This window comes from Leucopleurus acutus (genome assembly GCF_964270905.1).
Source record: "Leucopleurus acutus genome assembly, chromosome: 13".
In the NCBI taxonomy this organism is placed as follows: domain Eukaryota; kingdom Metazoa; phylum Chordata; class Mammalia; order Artiodactyla; family Delphinidae; genus Leucopleurus; species Leucopleurus acutus.
The window spans coordinates 13,950,782-13,976,230 of record NC_139155.1 but is presented as its reverse complement, the minus strand read 5'-3'; the positions used below and the strand labels follow the sequence as shown (position 1 = coordinate 13,976,230).

Below are 25,449 nucleotides of genomic sequence, written 5' to 3'. Positions count from 1 at the left end.
GAAAGGGATGTTTAGACAAGAATCTGAATCCAATGAGACAAAATACAAAAATACAAAAATTCCTGAGTTCAAGGATCTGAATCAAGTGAGATACAAAATATGAAAAATATACAAACTAATGAGTTCAAGGGAAAGCAAGAGGTTGTGTGTATGTGTAGGTAGGTAGGTAGATAATAGAAATTGTATCTGTATATATTGTATACTTGTATATATTACAAGTATATACAGAATATAAAGTGTAAACCTTTGATGTAGAAGGTTTATATATATTTATATTTCAACTCACTATTTACTAACAATACTTCTGGTTTTATGTTGAATTGTAATATTCCAGTCCTCGCTAGAACTCAGAATCTTTGACTTTCTAGATTCCATATTTAGGTCATTAAGTAACTTATTCTTCCATCTTAAAAAGATGGATTTCTTACTTATGAAGACAAATTGCATGGCCTTATTTATACTAGCTTTGTCACTTATTCTTAAGAAAAATTATTAGCCTCTGGAGTATCGCTAAAGTTTATGGTCTTTTAGAATTCTGTTCCCATTTTCTTTGAGTATTCATTTTTTTCTTTAGAATTTAGTGGAGTCATATCTAGATTCATTATTTAAAAGGGAACATTATATATATCCATATGATCTCTGACAATCCATATGTCATCTAGAGATTATAGTGCATACTAATTTAGGGTTAGGCTGTAACCACTGAAAAGTCAAATTAACTTGGAAACAACATATACAACTTTGAATTTACAATTCTGTACAGTTATACATATGTATATGCAATTTTTAAATAGTTTTTTCCATTTTCTTCTTTTAACTTTTATTGAGATGTAATTCAGAGAGCATACAATTCATCTATTTAAACTGTACAATTCAGTGGTTTTTGTAGTCACAGAGCTACACAACCATCACCACAGTCAATTTTAGAAGAATTTTATCACCCCCCAAAGAAACCCCAACCCCTTGAATTGGTTCTTGTACTTCAAGATTGTTTTAGGTATTCTGGGTCCCTTGAATTTCTGTATGAATTTTAAGATCAACCTGTCAGTTTCTGCAAAGAAGCCAGCTGAAATTTTATAGGGATTGTGTTGAATCTGTAGATCAATTTGGAGAATGTTGCCATCCTAATAGCCTTTCAATCCATGAATTTTAGGATGTCTTTCCATTTATTTAGGTCTTTTAAAATTTCTTTCAGTAATGTTTTATAGTTTTCAGAATATCACTTATGCACTTTTAAAATTTATTCCTGAGTATTTTATTCTTTTTAATACTATTGTAAATAGAATTTTAAAAATTTTCTGTTTGTTTATTGCCAATATATAGGAATACAGTTGATTGTTGTGTGTACATTTAATTTTGAGACTCATTTTGCTAGACTAAAGGAAAGTAAAATCGAAGTTTACATATTGCATACTATGACATTGAAACCATTTTGTTTTGAGGTTACTCTTTCTGGATTAAATTTTATTCAGAGATGTCAGTTACCAACGTCTCTACCACCACCTCTTCTGTAACCTGAATAAACATGGATATTGGTGATCTATCTAGCCGCCTACCTCCAGTTTGTTGCCCAATAGATTGCTACATAATTTCTTTTCTTAATTTTAGGCATCCAATACATTAATGAATTATGTCACCTTTTCATATGGGAATATGAGAACAGATACACTTCTTTTCCAGTCAAAGAAAGATTTATATTCTATGAAGAAGACATATGGGAACAAAACCCAGTATGTGTCATTTTTTTTGTTTTTGTTATTTTTTGTTATGGTTCAGTGTAGTCATTACAATAGCAAAACCCCATCATCTTGCATATGCAAACAGGAATGAATCGACATCTGCTTACTTTAAAAACAAAATCATAACACCAGTCAAGGGCTCTGGTTAAATCATCGATTAATTTACGTCCTAATCCCTGAGGTAAAAAAAGAGGACTGAGGAATCATTCCTGGCACATATTGTAGACTGTATCAGTAAATATTTAGAAGCTGGGTTTTCCAAATTTAAAAATATACTAATGTTGCTAGGGAAGGAGAAGGTTGCTCCTGACATCCTAAGGAAAGCTTAGTCTTGGGCAAGCCCACAATCTCTAGACACCTTGCCATATTTTCATCTTTGCTTTATCTTCTTTCTCTTTGACAGGTAACCCCTGTGACCTCATTTTTTAGGCTCTCCCTGATTCCCTTAATCCTGATCCAGGTATAGGGATCCCCGAAGTGGAAAAGAAAGAAGCTTTATTGCATTCCTAACAGGATTTATGGTGAAAAATAATTCTCTATTGGAGGAAGGGAGGGTATGTTGTTTATGCTTGATTTATTTATTTTTTACTCTAGATTAATCACAAATACCCAGAAAGAAGATTGCTTGTGGCGGAATCTTGTGGAGCACTGGCACCTTACCTTCCTGTAAGAATTGTAATTTTTTCTTAAAAACCTTTTTCTTCCTTTTGTAACAATAGAGAAACCTTTTTTTCAGGTGTCTAATTGTACAGTTGAATCCAAATTCTGTCCTAACAAAGGAAAAAGATGAGCCAAAAAGAGAAGGCTCACATTGACACCATATGGCACTGCAGACAGATAGGTACATTAACCATTGATTTTGCATGAGTATAAATATATTAAACCTCATCAGCAATTCTCAAAGTGTGGTCTGAGGACCCTGGGGGTCCCATGAGATGAAAATTATTTTCATGAGAATATTGAAACATTTTTTGACTTTTTCTCTGTGTTGACATTTACACTGTTAGTGCAAAAGCTGTAATGGGCAACGATGCCAGTGCATTAGCACTGATCAAGGCAGTGACACCCAAATGGACAGATAATGATTGTATTCTTCACTGCCATGCACTCGCAGAAAAAGTCAGTTTCACTTAAAAATAAGCTTGGTGAATCAGTAAAATTATTAATTCTACTAAATTTTGACCCTAAGTATGCATCATTTTAATATTCAGTGTAATAAAATGGAAGATACTCATATCAAGCCCTTTTGCTGCATTCTGAACTATGATGGCTGTTTCAGGAAAAGCACTCGAGTTGTAAGCTAAACCAGTTTTAGTTGACAGACCACTAAAAAAAGCTGTGGTTATTCAAACTTGGGATTTTGACAGACATTTTCATGAAAATGAATGAAATTGAACCTGTCATTTCAAGGAAAACAAGTAGACAGCATTCATTGCCAGTGATAAAACTGGAACTTATAAGTGAGAACAAGAATTTTGGAAAACTTGTATTCACCACTGTGAACTTGACAGCTTCTATTCTCATCAGAAGAGGCTATGAAAACACCTCTCCCTTTTTCAATTATATGTCTGTGTGAGGCCAGATTTTCTCAAATACTTCAACCAAAACAGTACAACACAGTTGAATGCTGAGCAGTTAAGAGGATCTATCTTCTTTTAAGTCAGACATCAATGAGATTTGCACAAAATATAAAACAACACCATTCTTCTCACTAATTTTTTGATTACTTATTTTCATTAAAATTATAATTTCATTATTCATGTTAACCTTTAATGAGTTTATTGTTTTTAATGATTAATCATTTTTAATTTCTCTTATTTTATTTCTGATATGATAAATGTCAATAGATATTACCCACCCAAACAAAAGCTGTTTGAGGTGCTCATTAATTTTTAAATGACTAAAGGAATCCTGCCACCAAAAGATTGAGAACCACTGCACTGTCGTGCCCCTTTTAGGTATCTTCCCATAGGTCAAGGGCTTAGAAGGAGTAGAGAAATGAGGTGACATCAAAAATTATTTTAATTTAAACAACCATAGTTTAAAGCAGAGCTCGACAAAATACAGCCTGGAACCAAATCTAGTCCACAGCCTGTTTTTATAAATAAACTTTTATTGGTACACAAGCACACCCATTTGTTGTGTATTGTCTGTGTCCGCTATCACACTGCAACAGCAGAGCTGCATAGCTGCAACAGAGACTTTTTGGCCCCAAAGCCAAGAATATATACCATCTGGTCCATTACAGAAAGTTTGCTGACCCCTGCCTTAAAGGGTCCTTTCTGTAAGATTGTTCTTTTAAAGGGGTACAAAAATTGGAATTGTATAATACAGGAGCTGTTTATGTTGCATTTACTGTTACCTCATAATCTTTGGTGAAGAGTGAGAAACCAATAGTCATTGTCTTTTTAAAAAGTAAAATTTTGGGGCTTCCCTGGTGGCCCAGTGGTTGAGAATCCACCTGCCAATGCAGGGGACACGGGTTCGATCCCTGGTCCAGGAAGATCCCACATGCCGCGGAGCAACAAAGTCTATGTGCCACAACTACCGAGCCTGTGCTCTGGAGCCCGCGAGCCACAACTACTGAGCCCATGTGCTGCAACTACTGAAGCCCACACGTCTAGAGCCTGTGGCCCACAACAGGAGAAGCCACCACAATGAGAAGCCCGCGCACTGCAACGAAGACCCAACACAGCCAAAAATAATAAATAAAATAAATTTTAAAAATAAATAAATAAAAATTTTGGTTTTTTATTCAGAAGAATATAAAGAATGATTCATAGTCTCACTCCCAGTAACATTTTTTTTATTTTGTTAAAAATAAATTTTCATGCAGTATGGAAAAGAATAAAATGAAAGTCAAAGACTTCCCTGACCCTAGTCATTATCCCCAAAGATTACATCTTTGGGTAATGATTTTTAATTAATACTTACAGAGAATAAAAATTTATGCATATTACCAGCTTGCATTTTTACATCCTTTAAATTTTTCTTACCCAGAATTAATTACTCTGTGTGTTAAAAGAAGCAAAATACAGAGATATTAACAGTATGTGAAATTTAAAAATGTACACAAGGGAATCTTCATTTTTAAATTTCACAAACCATTAATACCTGTGTTTCTTGCTGCTTTTAACATTTGCATTTCTTATTTTGACAGTGTTAAATTGCCCCCAACCAAGATAGCACAGATTGTATTCCTGTCAACAGTGCGTTGGAGTTCTTATCTTACCATACTTCAACTGGGCATAATCACTTTATTTTTAATGTTTGCCTATCTTTTAAGAGAAAATTATCTTATTGTTGTGATACATGAGTGAGTTTGAGCATCCTATTATTTATTGTTCCAAGACAGAGATGAACATCACATGCTATCAAAGAAGAAGGAAACTGTTCCACACTGCTCCTAGTACTAGAATGCTAAACAGTATTAATAATGGACTTAATGTTTCCTACATGGACCTCCACTTTCTTGTTCCCCACTGTAACTGGTAACAGTAAAACCTCAGTGTGGTCATGGCTTAAATGGAGTAAAGCATCCTGACTTGTCCTGTGGGTTCCCTTAGCATACTGAAACTAACTGCCACAGTTGACCTCAGGCTAGATCATTGCAAAGCAAATACCCAGCTGAAGTTTACTCACCTCTGTCCTTTTGCCTGTGCTGATATTAACCAAAAAGCCCTTTTAATACACTTTAAAAAAAATTGGGGGGAGCAATTTTAGCCTAAAGGATAAATAAACAAGGCTGTACCAAAAGGCATATTCACCAACCTAAATGTAACCAAAATTTGCTAAACTTACATATATTTTTGTCTCTAAAAGTCAAAACAAAAGCTAGGTCATTTAAAAATGTCTTTTAAGACTTTGCTTTGCATACCAGCTCACACTGTAAATTTATGAAAATGATCATATCCTTTTCTTTTAACTATTATATGTAAAAGTAACTTAAACAAGTTTAAAGAATTTTATAAATTTGTCAACTTACAATAATGGTACAAAAAAAGGGAAGGAAGGGCAAGAATTGGTATAACAGTAACACTTTATTCTAACCTCAGACATTAATTAGGCTAAAACCATGGGGAAAAAAATGTGTGAAATTAAGACACAACAGTGGTTGACATTATATTAAATAGCATCTGAAAATATCAACACAGTTTTTTAAGCACTTTTAAAGTTTACTCTCATGTTTCATCATCCTGTTTTAATATTTTTTCTCAGTTCTTCAGAAAACAGAACACCAGGATTTTATGTTTCCACAGTCCTACCCCAGGCAAATGTTTTGCTTACCAGAGTGATTTTTGTAATCCCTCCTATTGTTATGACTGTCAGTGCTCTTATCTGAGTTGTACAGGTAGTGGTAGAAGAGTCATTGTCTGTTTATAGCAGAGTGTTGACTGTTGATTGGCCAAAAGGGCACTGTAAAGGTTTGAGGGATTGACACATATTTAGTAAAAATACAAAAATATGCTGGGAGATGATTAATACCAAGTTCAGGGTAGATGTTATCTTTAGAGAGGGAGTTGGAGGAAGGGGGAGAGGGTGGAGAAGAGTGATATTTCAGCTGTATCTCTAATGTCTTATGTCTTTCAAAAATGAGGACTTGAAGCAAACATAGCAACATGTTAATATATATTTAATCTAGATTTTGAATACATGGATATCTCATTATTTTCTATCCTTTTCTGCTGCTAGTGTAAATAAATAGTAAAACATGTTCCTGTTTATTTTCAGAAAGAAATCCGTAGCTCCTTGGTTCTTTCAATGTTGCAACAGATGTTAATGGAAGATAAGGCAGATTTGGTAAGAGAAGCTGTGATCAAAAGCCTCGGTATCATTATGGGATACATTGATGATCCAGACAAATATCAACAGGTATGTTTTTCAGAACGAATCCCATTTATTTCATTATAAAATTCCAAATAGTATAATATTCCAAATCTCTGATTCAGATATCCTATAATCTATAGTAGGGATGGCAGACGTGTCAACTTTAACCAGTTGAAGTTGGCTGCCTGGTTTCAGTTCTGCTGTTTCAAGGAGGAGATGCTTTGATTCATTTATAGTATCTGACACAGCTTTCTGGCGGTAAATTGGCAACAAGCATGCCATGTTACCACCCTTTCTCTTTGGTTTTCCCATCAACGGATAAATGACATTTTTCTTTAAAGAAATTGGGAAGGATAGGATTATGAATGGTTTTCTTTCTTGCTTAAAATGTCTGCTACAGGTACTGCAGTGTATATTTATTACATATTATTATGTTTTTTAGGTTTTTTTTTTTTAATCTACATTTTGCCTATTTCCTTTTGGCAGGGTTTTGAATTGTTGCTGTCAGCCTTGGGTGACCCCTCAGAAAGAGTAGTTAGTGCAACACATCAAGTATTTTTACCAGCTTATGCTGCCTGGACTACAGAACTTGGAAATTTACAGTCTCATCTTATACCTACATTGCTGAACAAGATTGAAAAACTTCTCAGGGTAAATACTTCCTTTATTTATATAGTTAATAGAAATTTAAAAGGTGTGTTCTAAGGCATCTTGAGAGAATGTTGGGGGAACAAAGACAGAAAGTACCACTTAGCGAACATTCTAATTAACTACCTGTTAAAGACTCTATTGGTCTGGAACCAAGGGAGATTTGAGGAAGTTTTGCTTGACTGAAGCTAGAGAAGAAAGAACATGGTCTGCCTTTTTTTTAGCTAAAATAGCACCTTTGTGGCACTAACTCGTATACTATTCACAGTGCTACCTCTTCCTAGCCTCTTCTGAAGACTTAAATATTTTAGATAAAGTGTCAGCATCAGTTCCCAGAATGCAGAGATAACTAAAATATGAGTCTCTAAAGTTTTCTTATTTATACAGTGTCAAAATGCGTTACCTTTTTTTCACTGCAGTAGTTCACGTCCTGACTTTTAAAGGGAACTTTCCATTCTTCCCAAGTAAAAGAATTGAAGAAAAGTTGAAGAAACAATAGAAACTTCTTGTTCTAATTTTTGTATTAAAAGTCTCTTTTAAAGTCTAGAAGAAAAACATTTCTTTAATGCGTATTGATTATGTACCATTAAAGTAGATACTTTATAAAGTATGTTATTTCATTCTTATAATCATTTGAATTATATTTTGTTTTTTGTGTGGAAACTGAGTGTTTAAGTAATTTGCTCAGGGTCCCAAAGCTGTCAAATGACAGAACCAGGATCTGATATCAGTCTCTAAAACCAAACTCTTGCCCTTTTTACCCCCAGATTTTAAAGGCTCTTAACATAATGTATTTTAACTACTCTGTAGATAGTCTTATATGTATACACATGTATTCATTTAATTTAAAAATTGGGCTATTTTTTCTATAAATTTCAAAATGGGTGTTAAAAAAACTATAAATAGACAACTATACTGAAGTACTCCTTTTTATGAAACCTAGGGAATTTTTTTAAGTATTTTTTTTAATATTTGCATTCCTTCTATCTGAGAATTATCTGTACCTGTTTTTTTTGTTTGTTTGTTTTTTGGGGTTTTATAAAATTTTATTTATTTATTTTTGGCTGCATTGGGTCTTCCTTGCTGCGCACGAGCTTTTCTCTAGTTGCAGCGAGCCAGGGCTACTCTTCGTGCAGCGCGCAGGCTTCTCATTGTGGTGGCTTCTCTCATTACGGGGCACAGGCTCTAGGCGTGCGGGCTTCAGTAGTTGCAGCACGCCGGCTCAGTAGTTGTGCCTTGCGGGCTTTAGAGCACAGGCTCTGTAGTTGTGGCACACAGGCTCAGTTGCTCCGCGGCATGTGGGAATCTTCCCGGACCAGGGCTTGAACCCGTTTCTCCTGCACTGGCAGGCGGATTCTTAACCACTGCACCACCAGGGAAGCCCTGTACCTGTTTTTTTTTTTTAGTTCGATTTCATAACACAGCTAATTCCGCATTGTTGCTAAACATAGCTGCAGTATTCAGCACACAAGGTAATTCTTACATGAAGAAATTAACTAATTTAGAACTTGATAGTAAAAAACTAACATATCTGATATTTCTGACACAGTTGTTATTTGTAATATAGTAATGACATCTCAGGTGGATTTGAACAGCAATAAATGCTTTCCTCTCTAATGATTCTATTTTTCACTTTAATATTTGGTTTCTGTGTACCATAGTGATCCTTTTACTCTTTTTTTTCCTGTTATCTCTTTCTTTTGTTTTCTTTTGACATTTCTTCTCCTACATTTTATCTATACATTGAATTATTTTAAAGTGCTTCCAATGCTGGCAAATACAGTAGTCACCAAATCTATAAAAGAAGTTAGGAATAGCAAATACTCCTGCTCGTTTAGCAGTTGAGCGTTTAAAATGATTCCTGTGGCTCACTTTAATTTCTTTAACCTGACTTATAAAATGTCAAAAGATAAGACCCTCTTAAAAGAAAAAAACCTGTAAAAGAAGTTCCATACAAATGAAATGACTGATGTTCACCCTAAAGTTTTCCATACAAAAGATTCTATTACTTCCACAATGCCTTAGTACTTCACATTTTCTCATACTCAGAGAAATTCAGAAAAGATTCATGGTCATCTCCATTAGGTGTGATGCTTTGAGTCTAACATACATGTCCTTAAATGTCTTATTGTTTGCCACAGAAAGGAAGAACATCATAAATACATAACCTTAGAAGTCTAAAGTTAGCTTTCACCTCCTTATATTTCAGGAAGGAGAGCACGGGCTGGATGAACATAAGCTCCACATGTATCTGTCTGCCTTGCAGTCCTTGATCCCATCTCTCTTTGCATTAGTGCTACAGAACGCACCTTTCTCCAGCAAAGCCAAGCTTCATGGTGAAGTGCCACAGATAGAAGGTACTGAACTTAAATTATGGAAGGAAGATGTAGAATATTAACAGCTTAGCTTTCCAAAGAATCGTTTCTGATTAAAAATGTAAAAGTCACTTTATATGAGAGCATAATTACTAAAACGTATTATATGTGTGGAACTGCATGGTCGTAGATTGTATGATATCTGGGGTGAACTATGTGGCTTCATCTTTTATGGATAAGCCTCATGGTAGTATTTTATAATATTTGTACTTTCTTTCCATTCTTAATCTAGAGCCTTTTATTATAGCCTTTTTTTCAGTGTTATAAGTCAGAAATAAGCGTTTTCTTTCATAAATAGAGCTGAATTAATAGTTACCAGGACCAGTTTATGAAGCTTTTCATTTCCACTTTCTTTATATTTTTTCTTCCCCAGCTATTTCATCTTATTTTCAGTAGGGGAAGGTAAATGTAATTACTCTTTCCTGCTATGTCCTTGATAGGAATATAAGCATATGCAGCACAGTTTCTTTTTTTTCCAAAAAAAGAATATGATTTATTTTCAGAAATACATGAAATTGATAGCAAGAGCCAGTATTTTCTTAGCTCAAAGTCTAGCTAACTAGTAAGTGACCTTTGATCCATGGTACGTGGTAGCCCCACTGCACCTAACCCCCAGGATAAACGGCTACAGACAAGTTATTACTATGTATGAGATTCCTTTGCAGCTTTTTCAGATTTGTGAATTAGCCGTGTCTCTTACGGGCTTCTGATAGACAAAAGAATTATAACATTGAGAAAATCAACACACAGTGTTTTTAGAATTATAGTTTTCATGTAAAGTAAACAGGGCTACCTATAATCTTTGGGATATGAAGCAGTGTGTCCAAGAATACACAAAGCACAGCATAAAAATGGTGTATACTGTTAGAATGTCAGTTTTACTTCGAAAATTGAGAATGGATGGGGTAGAGTTAGTTTAATATTTTTTAATGATATTGAGGAGAATGAAAATTCAAACTTTTAACATAAATCTTCATAAAGCGCTCACAGCTGGCTACTTTAGGTTCTACCCCTTCACTCATTAAGACACTTCATCTGCCTAGGGACTTTCCTGTCTTTCTAATTCCCTCTCTTTTTCTTTCTATCTTGCTGTATTGTTCTGCTGGGGCCAGCATAACGAAGTACCATAAACTTAGTACTTTAACAGCAGATATTTATTGTTTCACAGTTCTGAAGTGAACTCTCTAGAAGTCTGAGATCAAGGTGTCAATAGGGTTGGTTCCTTCTGAAGGCTGTGAGGGAAAAGCTGTTTCATGCCTCTCTCCTCGCTTCTGGTGGTTTGCTGGCAATCTCTGGTGTTCTTTGGCTTGTAGATACATCACCCCAGTCTCTGCCTTCACCTTCACATTCCGTTCTCCATGTGCGTGTGTGTGCATACACATGCACTTGTCTCGGTCCAAATTTCCCTTTTATAAGATCAGTTATATTGCATTAGAAGTCCACGCTATTCCAGTATGACTTCATCTTATCTAATTATATCTGCAACAACAATATTTCCAAATAAGGTCACATTCTGAGGTTCTAGGGGTTTGGACTTCAACATATAAATTTTTAAGGGAGACACAGTTCAACCCACAGCACTTGCTATCATTCATTCATTTAGCAAATAATTCTTAAATGTCACCTATTGCCTGCCAAGCACATGTTAGAGATTAGATAGAAAATTTTCAAAACTACTTTACCATCCTGAACATATTCCTTCTGGTGTTTATGTGACCTTTCCTTGTGATTATGTCTTTATCATGCCAAAAATAATCTTTTAAGTTCTTATTGATTTAATTTGACCCTCTGACTTTTAATAGTAACTGTAAATGTTAATGTTATTATTCTCACATGTAGGTTATAATACATTTATTATAAATGAGGAAATATTATATCCTTATATATCTATATATATAGATCTATCTATCTATATAGTCTATCTATATATCTATGTCTCTGTGTCTATCTGTATGTACATCTGTATAATTTGGGATACAGTTTATTACAAGTGAAGATTTAATAGTTTTCTTTTACATTATGAAAATTCCAGAGCACTAGCTAATATTTATGTCAGGCACTATTTTAAACACTTGGGATACACTCATAAACAAAACAGACAAATATCTCTGCCATGAAGAGCTTACATTCTAGTGAGAGGGAAATACATTGAAGAGTCGTAACAGTTGTTATTTTGCTGGATTTGAATAATTGTGGTAATTTTTTGACAATAAAATACCTATTAAAATGGCATTCTGGGGACTCTTCTGTATGGTTACAAGTTAGATGCTTAAATTTTTTAAAATCTTTTTAAATAGAATAATGTTTTGAGATCCCTGAACCATTCTGATTGCTTATCTGTTAGAACTGAGTTATCCAAGTAATTGCTTATTTCTTGACATTGTTTTGCTTCTGTTGGACCTAGCTTTAAATCTTTGGACCTCACTTTGCCTGTAATAAATCTTGACATTATCTGATTTACTTTTAACTGTTCCACTATTTTTCAATAATTTGTCAGTATTTTTGAAGGAATAATATATTGATACATTCCATCATAGTATCGCAGATTGTGACCAATATGATATAATCCTTTTTGAAATTATCAGATATGCTTCAACAATATAGAAATATGAAGTACAGATATCCCTCACCATCCAAATCTATTTGATTCCTAGGTTGAGATAATGACAACTCAAGCAGAAACCTCAGATAGTATGGGATACCATGTTACCTAAATTCATTTATTTGTTTGTTTGTGTGTGTATTATGATATCAAATAGGAGACTTCAGCTAGCAAGGGATAACCTTTATCTGTACTTAAGATATTGTTAAAAGCCTTGGGCAGCATAGGAGGACAATACCATCTTAATTTTGTCTTTGAGCACTTTTAAAGTTATTTCATGTTTTCTTAAGTTTAATAATTATCATTACACCATTAATATGTTTTGAGAAAATGCTGCATCCTTAATTGTGTCTTTTTAGGGTGTTAACCTCTATGCAGGAGTTGCTAGGCCATTAGGAATTTCTGTTCAACAGTTAATGAGCTGTTGGTAGCATTATTCACTTAACAGCCATCTAAGCCCTGTTCTTTAATAGCCTGGAATCTAATTATGATCTGTAGAATCATAGATTTTATTGATGTGTTCAAATTTTACAATATACTAGTGTATATTCATGTTTTATTTACATAATTTTAAAAGTAATTTTTTCAGTTTTTCCCCCAAAACTTTTAAAGTATATACATGAGACTCTGGTTATAATATTTATAATACATTTTTTAATAATAATTTTGCTTTATCTTACTGGTCACTGGTTTTAACACTTTATAGTAACTTAATATTTATCAAACTATGGAACATTTTTAAAATAAATCATTTAATATTGGAGATTAAATACTTAAGAAGCCTGTTCAGCTCAAGTTTTAATGTATTTTAGGTCATTATTCTCTGGTATTAAACAGTTTTTCCCTGCTGTCAACCTATTAGTTTCTTGCTGCCTGAAGGAAATATTTTATCATAGTTATTAGTTTTTGACATAAACAGTCTGGTGGAATTACAAGTATTTCTATTTTTTTAAAACCAAATTCAAATTCATATTTTAGCTGAGATCTTATTTTGTGGCCAATTTTAATTTAAGTGAAACTTTACTCTTCACTGGCAAGCTCTTTCATTACAATATTCATTTACTAGTTATTTAGTCTCACAAAATCCTAATTTTTGAGATTTGCTAAATTTGTTCACATATGACAAAAATTTACAGTTGATCCTTAAACAACAGGAGTTTGAACTGTACATGTCCACTTATATGTGAATACTTTTCAATAGTTAATGGTATAGTACTACATGGTCTGTGGTTGGTTGAATTTGTGGATGTGGAAGAACCTCTGATACAGAGGGCCGACTGTAAGTTGTAGGCAGATTAACCCCTGATTGTACAGGGATCAACTGTATTTCATTTTTTTCTAAAAATGGTTTAATTAATATATTTTAGTTTTATATTTAAAGTCTATAATAAGCTAAATAAATATTAGGAGGCAGAACCTTACTTTTCTTTTGACAGAATAGCTAACTTTCCAAACTGTCATTTTCTATGTGATTTATTTTGCTTCTAATTTTTATAGTGACTAGGTTCCCTCGGCCTATGTCGCCTCTTCAGGATGTGTCTACTATTATTGGAAGTCGTGAGCAATTGGCAGTACTGCTACAACTTTATGATTACCAGCTGGAACACGAGGGTACAACAGGCTGGGAGAGTTTACTATGGGTTGTCAATCAGTTGTAAGTTACCATCTCCGTATTCATTTGGTACATCTCAATCAGTTGAATGAAAGGTAGCTCACTATATTTAGCCTGGGCACTGAGGGACAAAATATAACAAAATATTAAAAAACAAATAGCAAAACATAACTTGGCATCATCTATGGTAAATTTCTTTAGGAGAGGAGATTTATACTACTAGATACGTAGTTGTTTATCTATGAAGATGGTGTTGCTGTATTATGTCAGAAGACCTATCTGCTGCCTTATTGTCTACAAGTGGTGATGGATTTTAAACTACATCCAGACTTTTCATTTTTGAGGCTAAAGTGGATGATGCCATGTTAGCCAAGCTCTTGTATGAAATATCAGCTCCATTGATTTGAGTCTCATTAACTCCATACTTAGAACCCTACCATTAAGATTCCATATATTTTATGGCAATCAGTTAAAATTTATTTTAAGAAATTTATAGAATATAAACTGAAGACTTTGCAAAGGGTTCCAAACAACTCCTTTGCATTCCAATTTTACTAGCTATGAAAAGCAGAACAGAAGATATTGTTAGATTTGCATTGTTTCAGAAATTGGCAAGGAAACAATAATTTATTTGTACCCCTGCCTATTTTTCTTTCCTTTCATATTCAGGTTGCCACAGCTTATAGAAATAGTTGGCAAAATTAATGTTACTTCAACTACCTGTGTCCATGAATTCTCCAGATTTTTCTGGCGCCTTTGCCGGACATTTGGCAAAATTTTTACAAACACTAAGGTAAAAACTTGTATTCCATGTTTTCTTATATGCAAGAGACATAGAAATGTAATGTGTTAATTAATGCTATAGCAGAGTAAATAAAAGCGTGAGCCCTTCCTTTATTCAAATTATCTTTTAATACCTTAGAAAACTGTGATAGTAAAAGAAAATTCTAGTCAGTAATATTCTTCTCTTTATTGATTTTCAGAAGATGATTTAGCCAAAACTTAGTTTGTATCCAGATTTGGTTATAAGATCTACTCACTGTGGATATCTCAAAGCTTTCTAGCATAGGAAGTATCAGCTAGGGGACTCAGCTGTGATTCTTTGAATGTACTTCTGGTACTTTACCATCTACCACAGATTCAGGAAGCAGCCATTTTCTCAGCATGCTTTGGTCAAAACTTCAGGTGATTATAGAATCAAAGCAGCTTGTATAGAATACTTGCTACAAGATACAAGCTCTTGGAATAGAATGGACACTTGAGATAAATGCTACATATTTCAATCACTGTCACATTTGCCTATCTAGGCTATTCTGTAGTTTTAGATATTAAATTGGAATGTCCTTAGGTCCCACTTTCTTCTTCAATCCTGTTAATCCATTTGTCTTCATAGCATATTGTTAAGACAGTGCTTTAGAGCTCTAATAAAAACATAAAAAGATGTCATTGCTACAATCAAATGTTAATCAAGACATTTAAAAGGTAAAAATTTTGTGTAGCTCTTTACTATTAAACCTGTAGTTACTGAAACATTTAGAGCATGACAGTTTGGTATAGTGGACTGGACGGAATTCGGAAAATGGGTTATGACCCTGTTATGTTTGTATCCTGTGATAAATCATTTAATGTATCTGTGCTTAATCTTTCCATGTGTGAAATGAAGAAGTTGCTTCAGTGTCATTTAATTCTATAAGTCTGATTCTGTAGATTAATCTTTTCACAGTGGTCTACATCTCAGTTTAAATTGAATTTGTAAATTAATATGCCTGACCTGTCAATAGGAGGACAAAAACCAAAGCTTGATGTTATTGTAGAAGAAACAAAATCATTTTACATTTTTCACTAACATGTAATTATTAAACAAATATGATTTGATTTTACTGGTAATCACGCTAGGCACAATTTGTTTGACATCTCCAAAAGAAGTAGCTGCTGTTATTTATTTTACATTTTTTACAAAAACAATTAGGAGTTCATTTTAGCACTTAACAGTAAGTGGTTGACTTCAGTGGCCTGAAATCTGAAATCCAATAATGTTAAAAATAAAAAATTGAAACAAGCATTTGCTTTAACTTAAAATTTTAATGTTAAATTCTGTACTTGATGTTTAAAGTTAAATTTTAAAGAAGTTAAAGACTAACCTAAGCCAATGGATATCACATGATGAATATGTTACTTATTGAATACCCTAAATGAATGGAATTTCATTTTCATTCCTTTTATATACAGCAAATTTTTTCAATAATTCTAATCATATAATATCTGCCTAAATACCCTTTTAACATCAAGGTCAGTTTTAGGAGGTAGTAATTTCAAGCACTTAAAATCACCTTGGAAATTATTTTAATTTAGTGAAGGAAACTAAAGACCCTTCAGAAAACTTGCTGACCTGAATTGATTCTTTTAAATATTTTATCTCTAAAAGGTGTTGTTTTCAGTAACTTAACTCTTCTTTTTTCCTATGGCTCTTAAGAATTGTTATGTTTTTGACTGCTTGAATCAACGGTCTATAAAACAAAATAAATAAATAAGTAGTGGTAGTAAACATTTTATTTATTTAACCATTGATTGGTCCGTTGAACTTGAGACTTTCTGGATCTTTTCTTTGGGTTGCTTAGGTAAAACCTCAGTTCCAGGAGATTTTAAGACTGTCTGAAGAAAATATTGGTAAGTTTGTTCATTATTACTTTTAAAAACAATTGAATCTCTTTACTCCAGCAAAATACTTTATTCATTGTATGTAAAGTGTATAAATAAACTAGCAAGTACAATTGAAAAGGAAGATTTATACTACGGAATTCTTGGTTTTACAACTCTGCCACGTCTAATATTCTTCCCATGGGGTGGCAGTAAGATTAATCTTTGTCAATTTGACTGTAAATATCTACCTTCACCGTAATCAAACTGACCTAAGGCTGAGCTTCTCAAGCTGAGTACTTGTACCCTTGGAGAGTTGAAGTAGTATATTCGAGATACTGAAAAGGAAAAAATAAAGAGCATCTAACTCATAATTAGTTACTTAAAACTTTTCAAACTTAAAACAATTGTAATTGAAGAGAATACAAGATACACATATATGTTTTTTAAATGAAACATGAGATTTTAAAGAAACTATAGGCTTTAATGGGCAGCTCCAGCCCCTCTGTTCATAGTTTTCACTTATCTATCATAAGAAGTGTAGTTGTAGCACCACTGGCCTAAGAACTTCTTTATGTGGATCTTATGTCCATGTGTATTTTTCTAATTTCTTAGGAACGAATTGTGAAAAATGTTAGGAACAAAAATGTATAGCCCCCCTGTTTTGTTTTTAAACTTGGTTGATTTTGAATGTATAGTTAATTCTTATCTCAGTCCTACCTTAATGATTTGAATTGAGTCATCTGAAAAACTCCATTTGGGGCTGTCCTCAGAGATAGTTAGAGAATGAATAAATGATTCCCTTTAAGTTTGAAAATGTCGATGAGATTTTTTTTTTTTGACAAATGCTTCCCAAAGTTTATATTTAATAGCTTTCTAAAGGGTTAATGCTTGGAATACCTAATAGTTGGTATTATCTCTTTAGTTAATTATTAATTCTGATGATAAATTGGTGAAGAATATTTATATATTTTTGGAAACTGATAGGTTTTAGAATTATTAGTTAGCTGTGAATATTTAACTGTTCATATAGGAAGTGATTATTGTATATAATCACTGTATATACAGTCTGTATCTGTGAATTCAACTTAAGCTTATGTTCCTAGCCTCAGATTTACCTCTCAGCTACCATAGTCACAGTCAACCAACATCAGTACTCCCCAAAAGAAAAAGTTACCCTTACCAAGAGAATAAACAAACCTCAAATATGAATTGATATGAAAATGGAACTTTCTTTTTTGCTGAAACTTCTTTCAGGACAGTTAAATACATTTTTTCAAATCAATTTCTTTATGTACTACTTTCTGAAAAGAATTTAAAATATTAAAAATAGATAAAAAGTAATTTTAAAAAGTTTGAGTTCATAAAAGTAAATGTAAAGCACTTAAAACAGTACCTAAAAATCAATAAGTGAAGAGCTGTGGTACTATAAATAGCAACTGTCATATCACCTCTGGAACATTTTTATTTTTAAATCATCTACGTGTGCTGCATAAGAAAATCTCTTATGTTACAGTAGTCACAGGACACTCACCTGTGATTGGATGCTCTCCCCTCTCCCCATGCTTTACTTAGCCTCCCTACTCCATGAAAATAATCAGGGTTCTGTCTGGCTGAAAATCCCTATACAGGACACAGGAGGAGCTCTGGAACTAGGCTAGCACTGGAAACTAAATAGTATCTCGTATCTGGAAGCAGGTAAAATGTATATCTGGCTGCCTCCTTTCAGCTGAGTGCCTTTACATTTTACTGAATACTGCAAATTGAAAACCTGACAATTTATGAAGACCTGCTTATACGGGCACTTGGGAGAGTGTTAAAGAAAGCTCTGATTTCTGACTGTGCAAATAACAGTAGAGCATCTCATTTTGGTTATTAAAGTTTTTCCCATCTATCAAAACTGTTTATGCTAATGGCTCTGAAAAGTATTAAGTTGTATAATATTTTCACAACTACCAGTGGATATGTGTTTTAATCAAAATATTTTTCAAAGTAATAATATTTATTTGTAAGCTTTGTAACCAGTTGTAATTTTAAATATAATTTGTCTTATGACTTTTTGCTTTATATTTAAAGCATACTCAGATTTTTAAAATTGTTTTTGTGATTTTAGATTCCTCAGCAGGAAATGGGGTCCTCACTAAAGCTACTGTCCCCATTTATGCAACAGGAGTCCTTACGTGTTATATTCAGGTAAGGGAAAAATTCTTTTGCTGGAAAATGTAAAGCACTTTCTATTTAGAAAGATAGCTAATATTATGTATTTTAATGTGCTTATAATTGAAAATGTTACCCATAAGTGAAAACAAAATTTATTTATTCATTTCATTCAATAAATAATTTACAGTGGTGAGCATATTTCAGTAATAGTCTCTGAGGAAAATCTCTGTTGGACAAATAAATTTAGAGATTCTGTGCTTCTTGATATTTTGTTAGAGGTGTTAGATTACACTTATTTAGTAATTTCTTTGTGTTTCCTGATAATTTTTTCATTAATAAACAACAAAGCGCATGTGTTAGGTGAAGCAAACTACAAAATGCTGTAGCGTACTATATCATCATTTTTAGTAAGGTATGTTTTAGTAATACTTTATTTTTCTTAATTGTTACTGCATAATAAATTACCCCAAAACGTAAAGGCTTATTATAAATCTTTTATTTGCTCACGATCTTTGCTCAGCTAAGCGTCTCTTCTTGCTGGTAGTCGCTTGTGTTGCTGCATTCACTTGGTTGGTTGGTAGGGGGTTCAGCAAGGATGGCTGAGCTTCAGTCTCCATGTAGTCTTAGGGCCTCTCTCTGTCCTCAGGGCCTGTGGAACAGCAGAGCCAGACTCATTACATGGTGGCTCAGGGCTCCCAAAATTGCAAAATCAGAATCTGCTAGGCTAAAGCCTAGGCTTGGAATTAGCACATCACTACTACTGCATTCTGTTGCTTAAAGCAAGTCACAGGCCCAGCCCAGATTCAAAAAGAGGGAAATAAATGAGAGCATGAACCAGGAGATGTGGTTCATTGGTGGTCACCAATGTAACAGACCACCTCACTCTACTTAACATTGTTTTAAGTAAACATATTATGTTTATTAAGGCACATCAGTCATTTTTAAGTGTGAGGCAGTTCCACCTGTGAGGCGAAGATACGGACTCAAGATAAAGCATTTTTAGGAATTAGAATGTGAGCAGCAAACAGGAAGATCTTTTTTCCCAAATTTACCCGATTAATACCTAATTTCTTTTGCCTTTTGTATTCAGAGTAAAGCAGTTCATATTTATTGCACTCTTCTTCCAAAATAGATTTGAACCATCCTATAATATTAAAATATAGTTCTACAGTATCATATGATACCTTGAAACAGAAGCTCCAACTCTGTTAAAGTAGTACAGTATTTTTTTAAACTTTTCTTCACTAGTTTCTAAGACTACTCCATAATATGTATACACAGAGAATCCCTGTGTTTAGAATATTTTAAGTCACGTAACCTTAACAGATTGTATCTATTGTTATTCTTAAATTCATGGAGATTAAGTCCTAGCACATATTACGAGGCACAATAGCATGAATACCATTTTCCTCTGTAATTTTAGAAGCTCTTCCAGCATAATAACAAGTGTGATGTCAATATTTTTCTCTCTCATTTTTAAGCTCTGGCAGTTGGTTAGTACGTTGGTTTTCACCATAAATGGTATTTTAAGGCATAATGAAGTACAAAGTTTGTCTCATGGTAGTCCCTCAGTATAGGTTTGTTGAATAAATGAATAAAGACACGCTTTTTGAGCCACTATATGAAATCCAAATATCTAAAGAGATAAGAACTTTCCTGCTGGTTACAAAATGTGAATTGAGGTGGCTGTCCTAGATTGCCCACACCAGCTGTTAATATTTTTCTTACTAAACCAAATTTTCTGTTAGAGTTAATCACACCCTGATTGCTTTGGTAAACAAAACCTATTTTGAATCAAATACATGAGCAGTATTAAATTTCAAAGCTGAGAAATAGTATTATAGTAAATTTTCAAATCAAAGGAATTCGTGCTCATTTAGAAGTATATTTCATAGGTCTCATTTCACACTTGTTTTCTCAGATTTACAGTTTATCTTCCAAATTTATGGATACTCTGTTTAATATAGTAAGTGACTATAAATGAGTGAGATCTATATTCCAACATAGCTCTGATGCTGGTTTGTCAGTGTCTAAGTTCTTCCCTAAATAGACTGGCGTATTATAAAACTGCTGTGTCCATCCTTTATTCATGCTGATCATTACTTTTGTCAATCACTTATCTGTACCTCATTCTAAATTAACCTGACCATGTAGAAAAAAGGTAGGTGGTTATCTAGTCTTCCTCATGGATCTATTGATATATACAGAAGCCATTTATTGTTGAGCTAATAAAGACCTAAAGACAAAATACCTGACTCTCTATATATTTACTTTCTGATAGAATGTCAGATTCCCTCCCTTACAGATTCAGGTTAATTTAACATACAGTTATTTTTTTAACTTTCCTATTTAGTAGACCTGCTTTTTCTAACATATTTCTTAATATAGTACTGTGTAAGAAAAAAGAAAGAAATATTTTTTCAGATTATTAAAATAATGGTTTGTAAAAGAAAGATTAAAAGTAAAGATTATTTTTTAGTCAAGGGTGTGACTGTTTTAAGAACACAGTGGTCTATATTTCAGCAAGTGTGAAGCTTCTCACCACTAATAATTTCTCAGATATCAATTTTCTACTATTAGGAGGATAACTATTTTAGTGGTTTGTATTTAAGTATTTAGAGCCAAAGTTAATGGGAAGTAAAATTGGTAAAACAGATTTTAATAAAAGAATATACCTTGTTATGTTTTAAACCAGAACTATCTAATCAATAGTGCAATGATGTAAGTAATCTGTATCTGAGCTGTCCAGTAAGGTAACCACTAACCACACGTGGCTGTTAAACAACTTAAATTGTAACTAGTGCAACTCAGGAACTGAATGTTTTATTTTACTTCATTTTTAGTTTAAATATAAGTAACCACATGTGGTGAGTGGCTACCATATTGGACAGCACGGGTCTAAATCTGTGAATCAAGATAGTCTTTGTCCTCACACCATTGTGATCATAGATATGCTTAATAAATATCTTTAATTAAAATGCTCCCAAATTAGGATATTTGCCCCTTATTTGGTAAAATTTTCTAATTATAGTTAGGAAATTATGGTTTTAGTTCTACTTGACTGGGTGGAAATTCATTATCAGTCTTTTTCCTCTGTAGGAAGAAGACCGAAAGCTGTTAATTGGATTCTTAGAAGATGTAATGACCTTGCTTTCATTATCTCATGCTCCTCTTGATAGCCTGAAAGCTTCTTTTGTGGAACTGGGGTAAAAATAATAGCTTATAGTTTTTTAAAAGCTATATAAAGTTTTAAAATTGGATTTATAGAGTACATACTTTTAGTCTAAAAAGATTGGCATACACACCAAATCTCTTGGTTTTGAGACTTAAGATTTTTTTGTTTGTTTTTGGTTTTTCTTATTTGTACATTCTTAATAGTTTGTAATCAATGCATTATAATAAAAGAATGAGGGAAAGGATACAGACATATCTTCTTTGAAGCAGCTGGAGAAATAAAGTCAAGTACAGATTTGAAGAAAATTCAGTATCCCAAAACTGGAAAAGGAGCCCCAAGTGAAAGCCAGCTCATTAGGCTCCTTTTTCCATTCCATTTGATTTGCCTAGTCCCTCATAAGCACATCATCTAGCTGCTTAAGTAGTCTTATCTCATTCTTTACTTATGTGTTTATTAATAATACTGTCCCACATTTGGATAGTCTTCACAGCCAACTTACCCTTCCATATAGGTGATTTGAGTTATCCTTATTGATCCTTATTGATTACACAACCATATGATGTAAATAGGGCAGTATTGTCCCAGATTTTTATAGATGCAGAAATTAAAACCCACAGAGGTTATAACTTACCCATCTGGCTCTTAGTCCAGTGTTTCTTTCTCATAAGTAAAAATTTTATTTTACTTTATTTTTTTATAATTTTAACGTTTATGCTATTAAAGAGTTGAAATATCTGTCATAATTGCAAGTACTTAGAGAAACTAAAAGTATAACTCCTGAATATGCTAAAAGTTTGTAGTTTTATACGGTGACTTCCTTTTTTAAAGAATCTTAGATGTAACCTATTAAACCATACAAACTAATTCTATATGTTTTGCCAATATTTTTATCATTAATATTCCTCATAAATGTAGTATTTTTCAATACACCAGTAAGGCAAAATAGACTTTAATGAAAGAATATACCTTTTTATGTTTTAAACCAGAACTATGTGGCTCTCACTTTTAGCATTGATTTTTTTTCTTTCAGTGCAAATCCAGCCTACCATGAGTTATTGTTAACTGTTTTGTGGTATGGTGTTGTCCATACTTCAGCACTTGTGAGATGTACTGCTGCTAGAATGTTTGAGGTATGTAAACAAACGCTTCTATTGGTTCAGATCACAATGATTTTCTTTGGAAGAGGGAGAGGGAATATTTCTTAAAAAGGCAGAGAGGCTTTTCGTACTATGGTATGTTGATGTATATTTTATGGCATTGAAGAGTATCTAGTTGTGTACTGTGTGATGGGGCAGAAATTTAGCTTTGGTACATTTCAGATTATTTTCTAGCCTTATTGGTTCCTTGAATGTTATTGTATTATCATTTCCATTTCTCAGAATTTCTTTTAAATCTTATTTTAATTTCCATCCTATGTAAATCTTCCTGGCTATACTTTCTATTTACTGAGGCACACAGCTATTAAAATAAAGTAAAACAATATAAGATATCTTTAAAGTTGTAAAATATAGTTGGATTCATGAGTAAAATGTAGTTGGATTCATACTTGCAATTATGGAAATATTTATTTTACTGATTATTCCTACTTCATTATTCCCTCACCTTTCATATCTGGAATAACAACATCTCTATACATTAACTGCCTGTAGACTTATAAGACAGAAGAGACTTCATATAATTTAACTAGATTTTCTTAAATTGCCACCTACCCAAGTTTAGTATGAAAATTGGAATACCTATCTTTTTATCCATCATAGAGGAAATATGTTAGCCTAGTGTACATATATATATGTTTCTAGAACTTGAATTTGAGCACTAAAAGTGGTTTAGAGTGTTATTTACTGTTCTTGAGTCTTCTCTTAGAGCCATACTGGCTGGGTTCAGTGTCTGTCTCTGCCACTTAATGCCAGTTTCAAACTTCTCTGTGCCTTAGTTTTCTCATCTATAATGTAAGTGAAGATGATAATAATAAGTATCCATCTCAAAGGATTTTTATTAATATTAAATGAATTAATACTTCTAAGGTCTTAAAACAGTGTCTGGCACATAATAATAAGAGCTTAATAAATGTTAACTATCATTATGATTACTGTTTTTTTAATATGCTGTTACTTCACAAAATAATATAATAGTTTAGGAAAAGTATACTTATCCAAACTAAAATTGTCCTAAATACACACATGTGATTCTTAAAATATCTTAAAGCACTTATTTTCATAAGAATTAGACAATTCAATTTTTCCTGAATTTCAGAATTTTTACATAATTTAAGATAAATTGCAATCTAAAGGATAGAGCACTGACAGATTTGAAATATATACCTTCTAAAACTCTTAAATATTTAAAATAGATTTGTGGAATCTAAAGGAAATTCCATCCTTATGAGGAGGTTGAAAATCCTCTGAACATGTTATTCCCACAATTATACATATTTGATAAAAAATAACTAATCACATGTTCTTTGTCAAGATAAATTCCAAATTAAAAATTCAGTTAGATGTCTAGCATAAGTGCCTTCTGGGTATAAATAATTTTTGATTATTCAATATGCTGAAAATAATTATTACCATGAAAGAGAAAGGTTTTTCTTTAGCCTCCTCTCCCCCGCAAAAGAAAAAAGTATCCTATTTCTTTAATGTACTCACTTAGTAGGATTTTATTCTAAGACCATAACAGCTATTTCTTTCTCTTAAACCATTTATTTCTAAAATGTATGTATATACTGGTGAAGCATACAGTATAAATGAAAATAAAGAAAATGAAGCATCCTCCCTTTTTACTTGTTTCTGTGGGGTTTTTTCTGCCTTATTTCTTACATGTGGTTTTTGTCTGGTTTTGGTTTCTATGTCTGCTGTCAGTGCTGGTTGGAAACTATACCTATGCTTAAGCAGTTTTCAGTGTTCTCTCAGTTGATGATGAGTTTCTGAGTCTAATCTGAGAGACTTATTTTAATGATTTTTCAAGTTCATTTATGATAAAAAAATTTTTACTGAGCATGCCAATAAAAGTCATTAGTAGGAAAAATTAAAGTTACTTTTTTGTCAGTGAGGCTTATTTTGAATAATATTGTATTAAAAGAATAATTATTTCATAAGATTTCTTTTGATACTAATACTTTATAATTTACAGTTATGCCTGCTTCCCCCACCCCCAAGATGAGTTAATTCAAAATAAAAACATAAAAAACAGGTCACTTAAAATTTTTAATTCTTTTAATGTGAGACCAGAAACTACTGAGAAGAAAGCAATAAATGGATATACCAGGAACATAATATGAGATACTTAGTGAAATTGAACACTAAATTTAGCTCTGAGTTTTCAGACAGCAGGGCAAAAAGGGGAAATCCAATCAGTCATATTATTCTCATTGTTAAATAAGAGACAATATATTCTTGATGTAACAAATTATTATTGAAATTGATTTATAAAAGAGACTTTATTATGTGACTTCCAGTGTGACATAATGGATTTCCCAAACGATGCAGAAAAGAACTTCATATAATGATTTCTTACATCAATCATAAGGAGATAAATCAGGTAACATTAAGACCACAACTCAAAGAAGGCATGGGCTTTTAAGACAAATGTGACTGAGTCCATTTTCTAGCTCTACCTCTTTTGGGCTCTAAAACCCTGGGCAAGTTATTTAACTTCTCTCAGGCTCAGTTTCTTCA

At 32.8% G+C, this 25,449-nt stretch overlaps 1 protein-coding gene across 3 annotated transcripts in view; it reads left to right on the top strand.

Annotated features, from left to right (window-relative positions):
- Window positions 1-25,449, top strand: part of RELCH (RAB11 binding and LisH domain, coiled-coil and HEAT repeat containing) — a 121,923-nt gene that overhangs the window by 69,513 nt on the left and 26,961 nt on the right. For all 3 annotated transcript variants that reach the window (XR_014326703.1, XM_082853356.1, XM_082853355.1), the window contains exons 13-22: window positions 2,334-2,405; window positions 6,471-6,611; window positions 7,053-7,217; window positions 9,424-9,571; window positions 13,689-13,845; window positions 14,473-14,596; window positions 16,422-16,470; window positions 18,554-18,633; window positions 21,700-21,806; window positions 22,806-22,905. Coding sequence is in view for 2 of the 3 variants with exons in the window: in XM_082853356.1 (XP_082709482.1) it covers window positions 2,334-2,405; window positions 6,471-6,611; window positions 7,053-7,217; window positions 9,424-9,571; window positions 13,689-13,845; window positions 14,473-14,596; window positions 16,422-16,470; window positions 18,554-18,633; window positions 21,700-21,806; window positions 22,806-22,905 (1,143 nt within the window). In the remaining variant the exon portion in view is untranslated. The remainder of the gene's footprint in view (window positions 1-2,333; window positions 2,406-6,470; window positions 6,612-7,052; window positions 7,218-9,423; window positions 9,572-13,688; window positions 13,846-14,472; window positions 14,597-16,421; window positions 16,471-18,553; window positions 18,634-21,699; window positions 21,807-22,805; window positions 22,906-25,449) is intronic.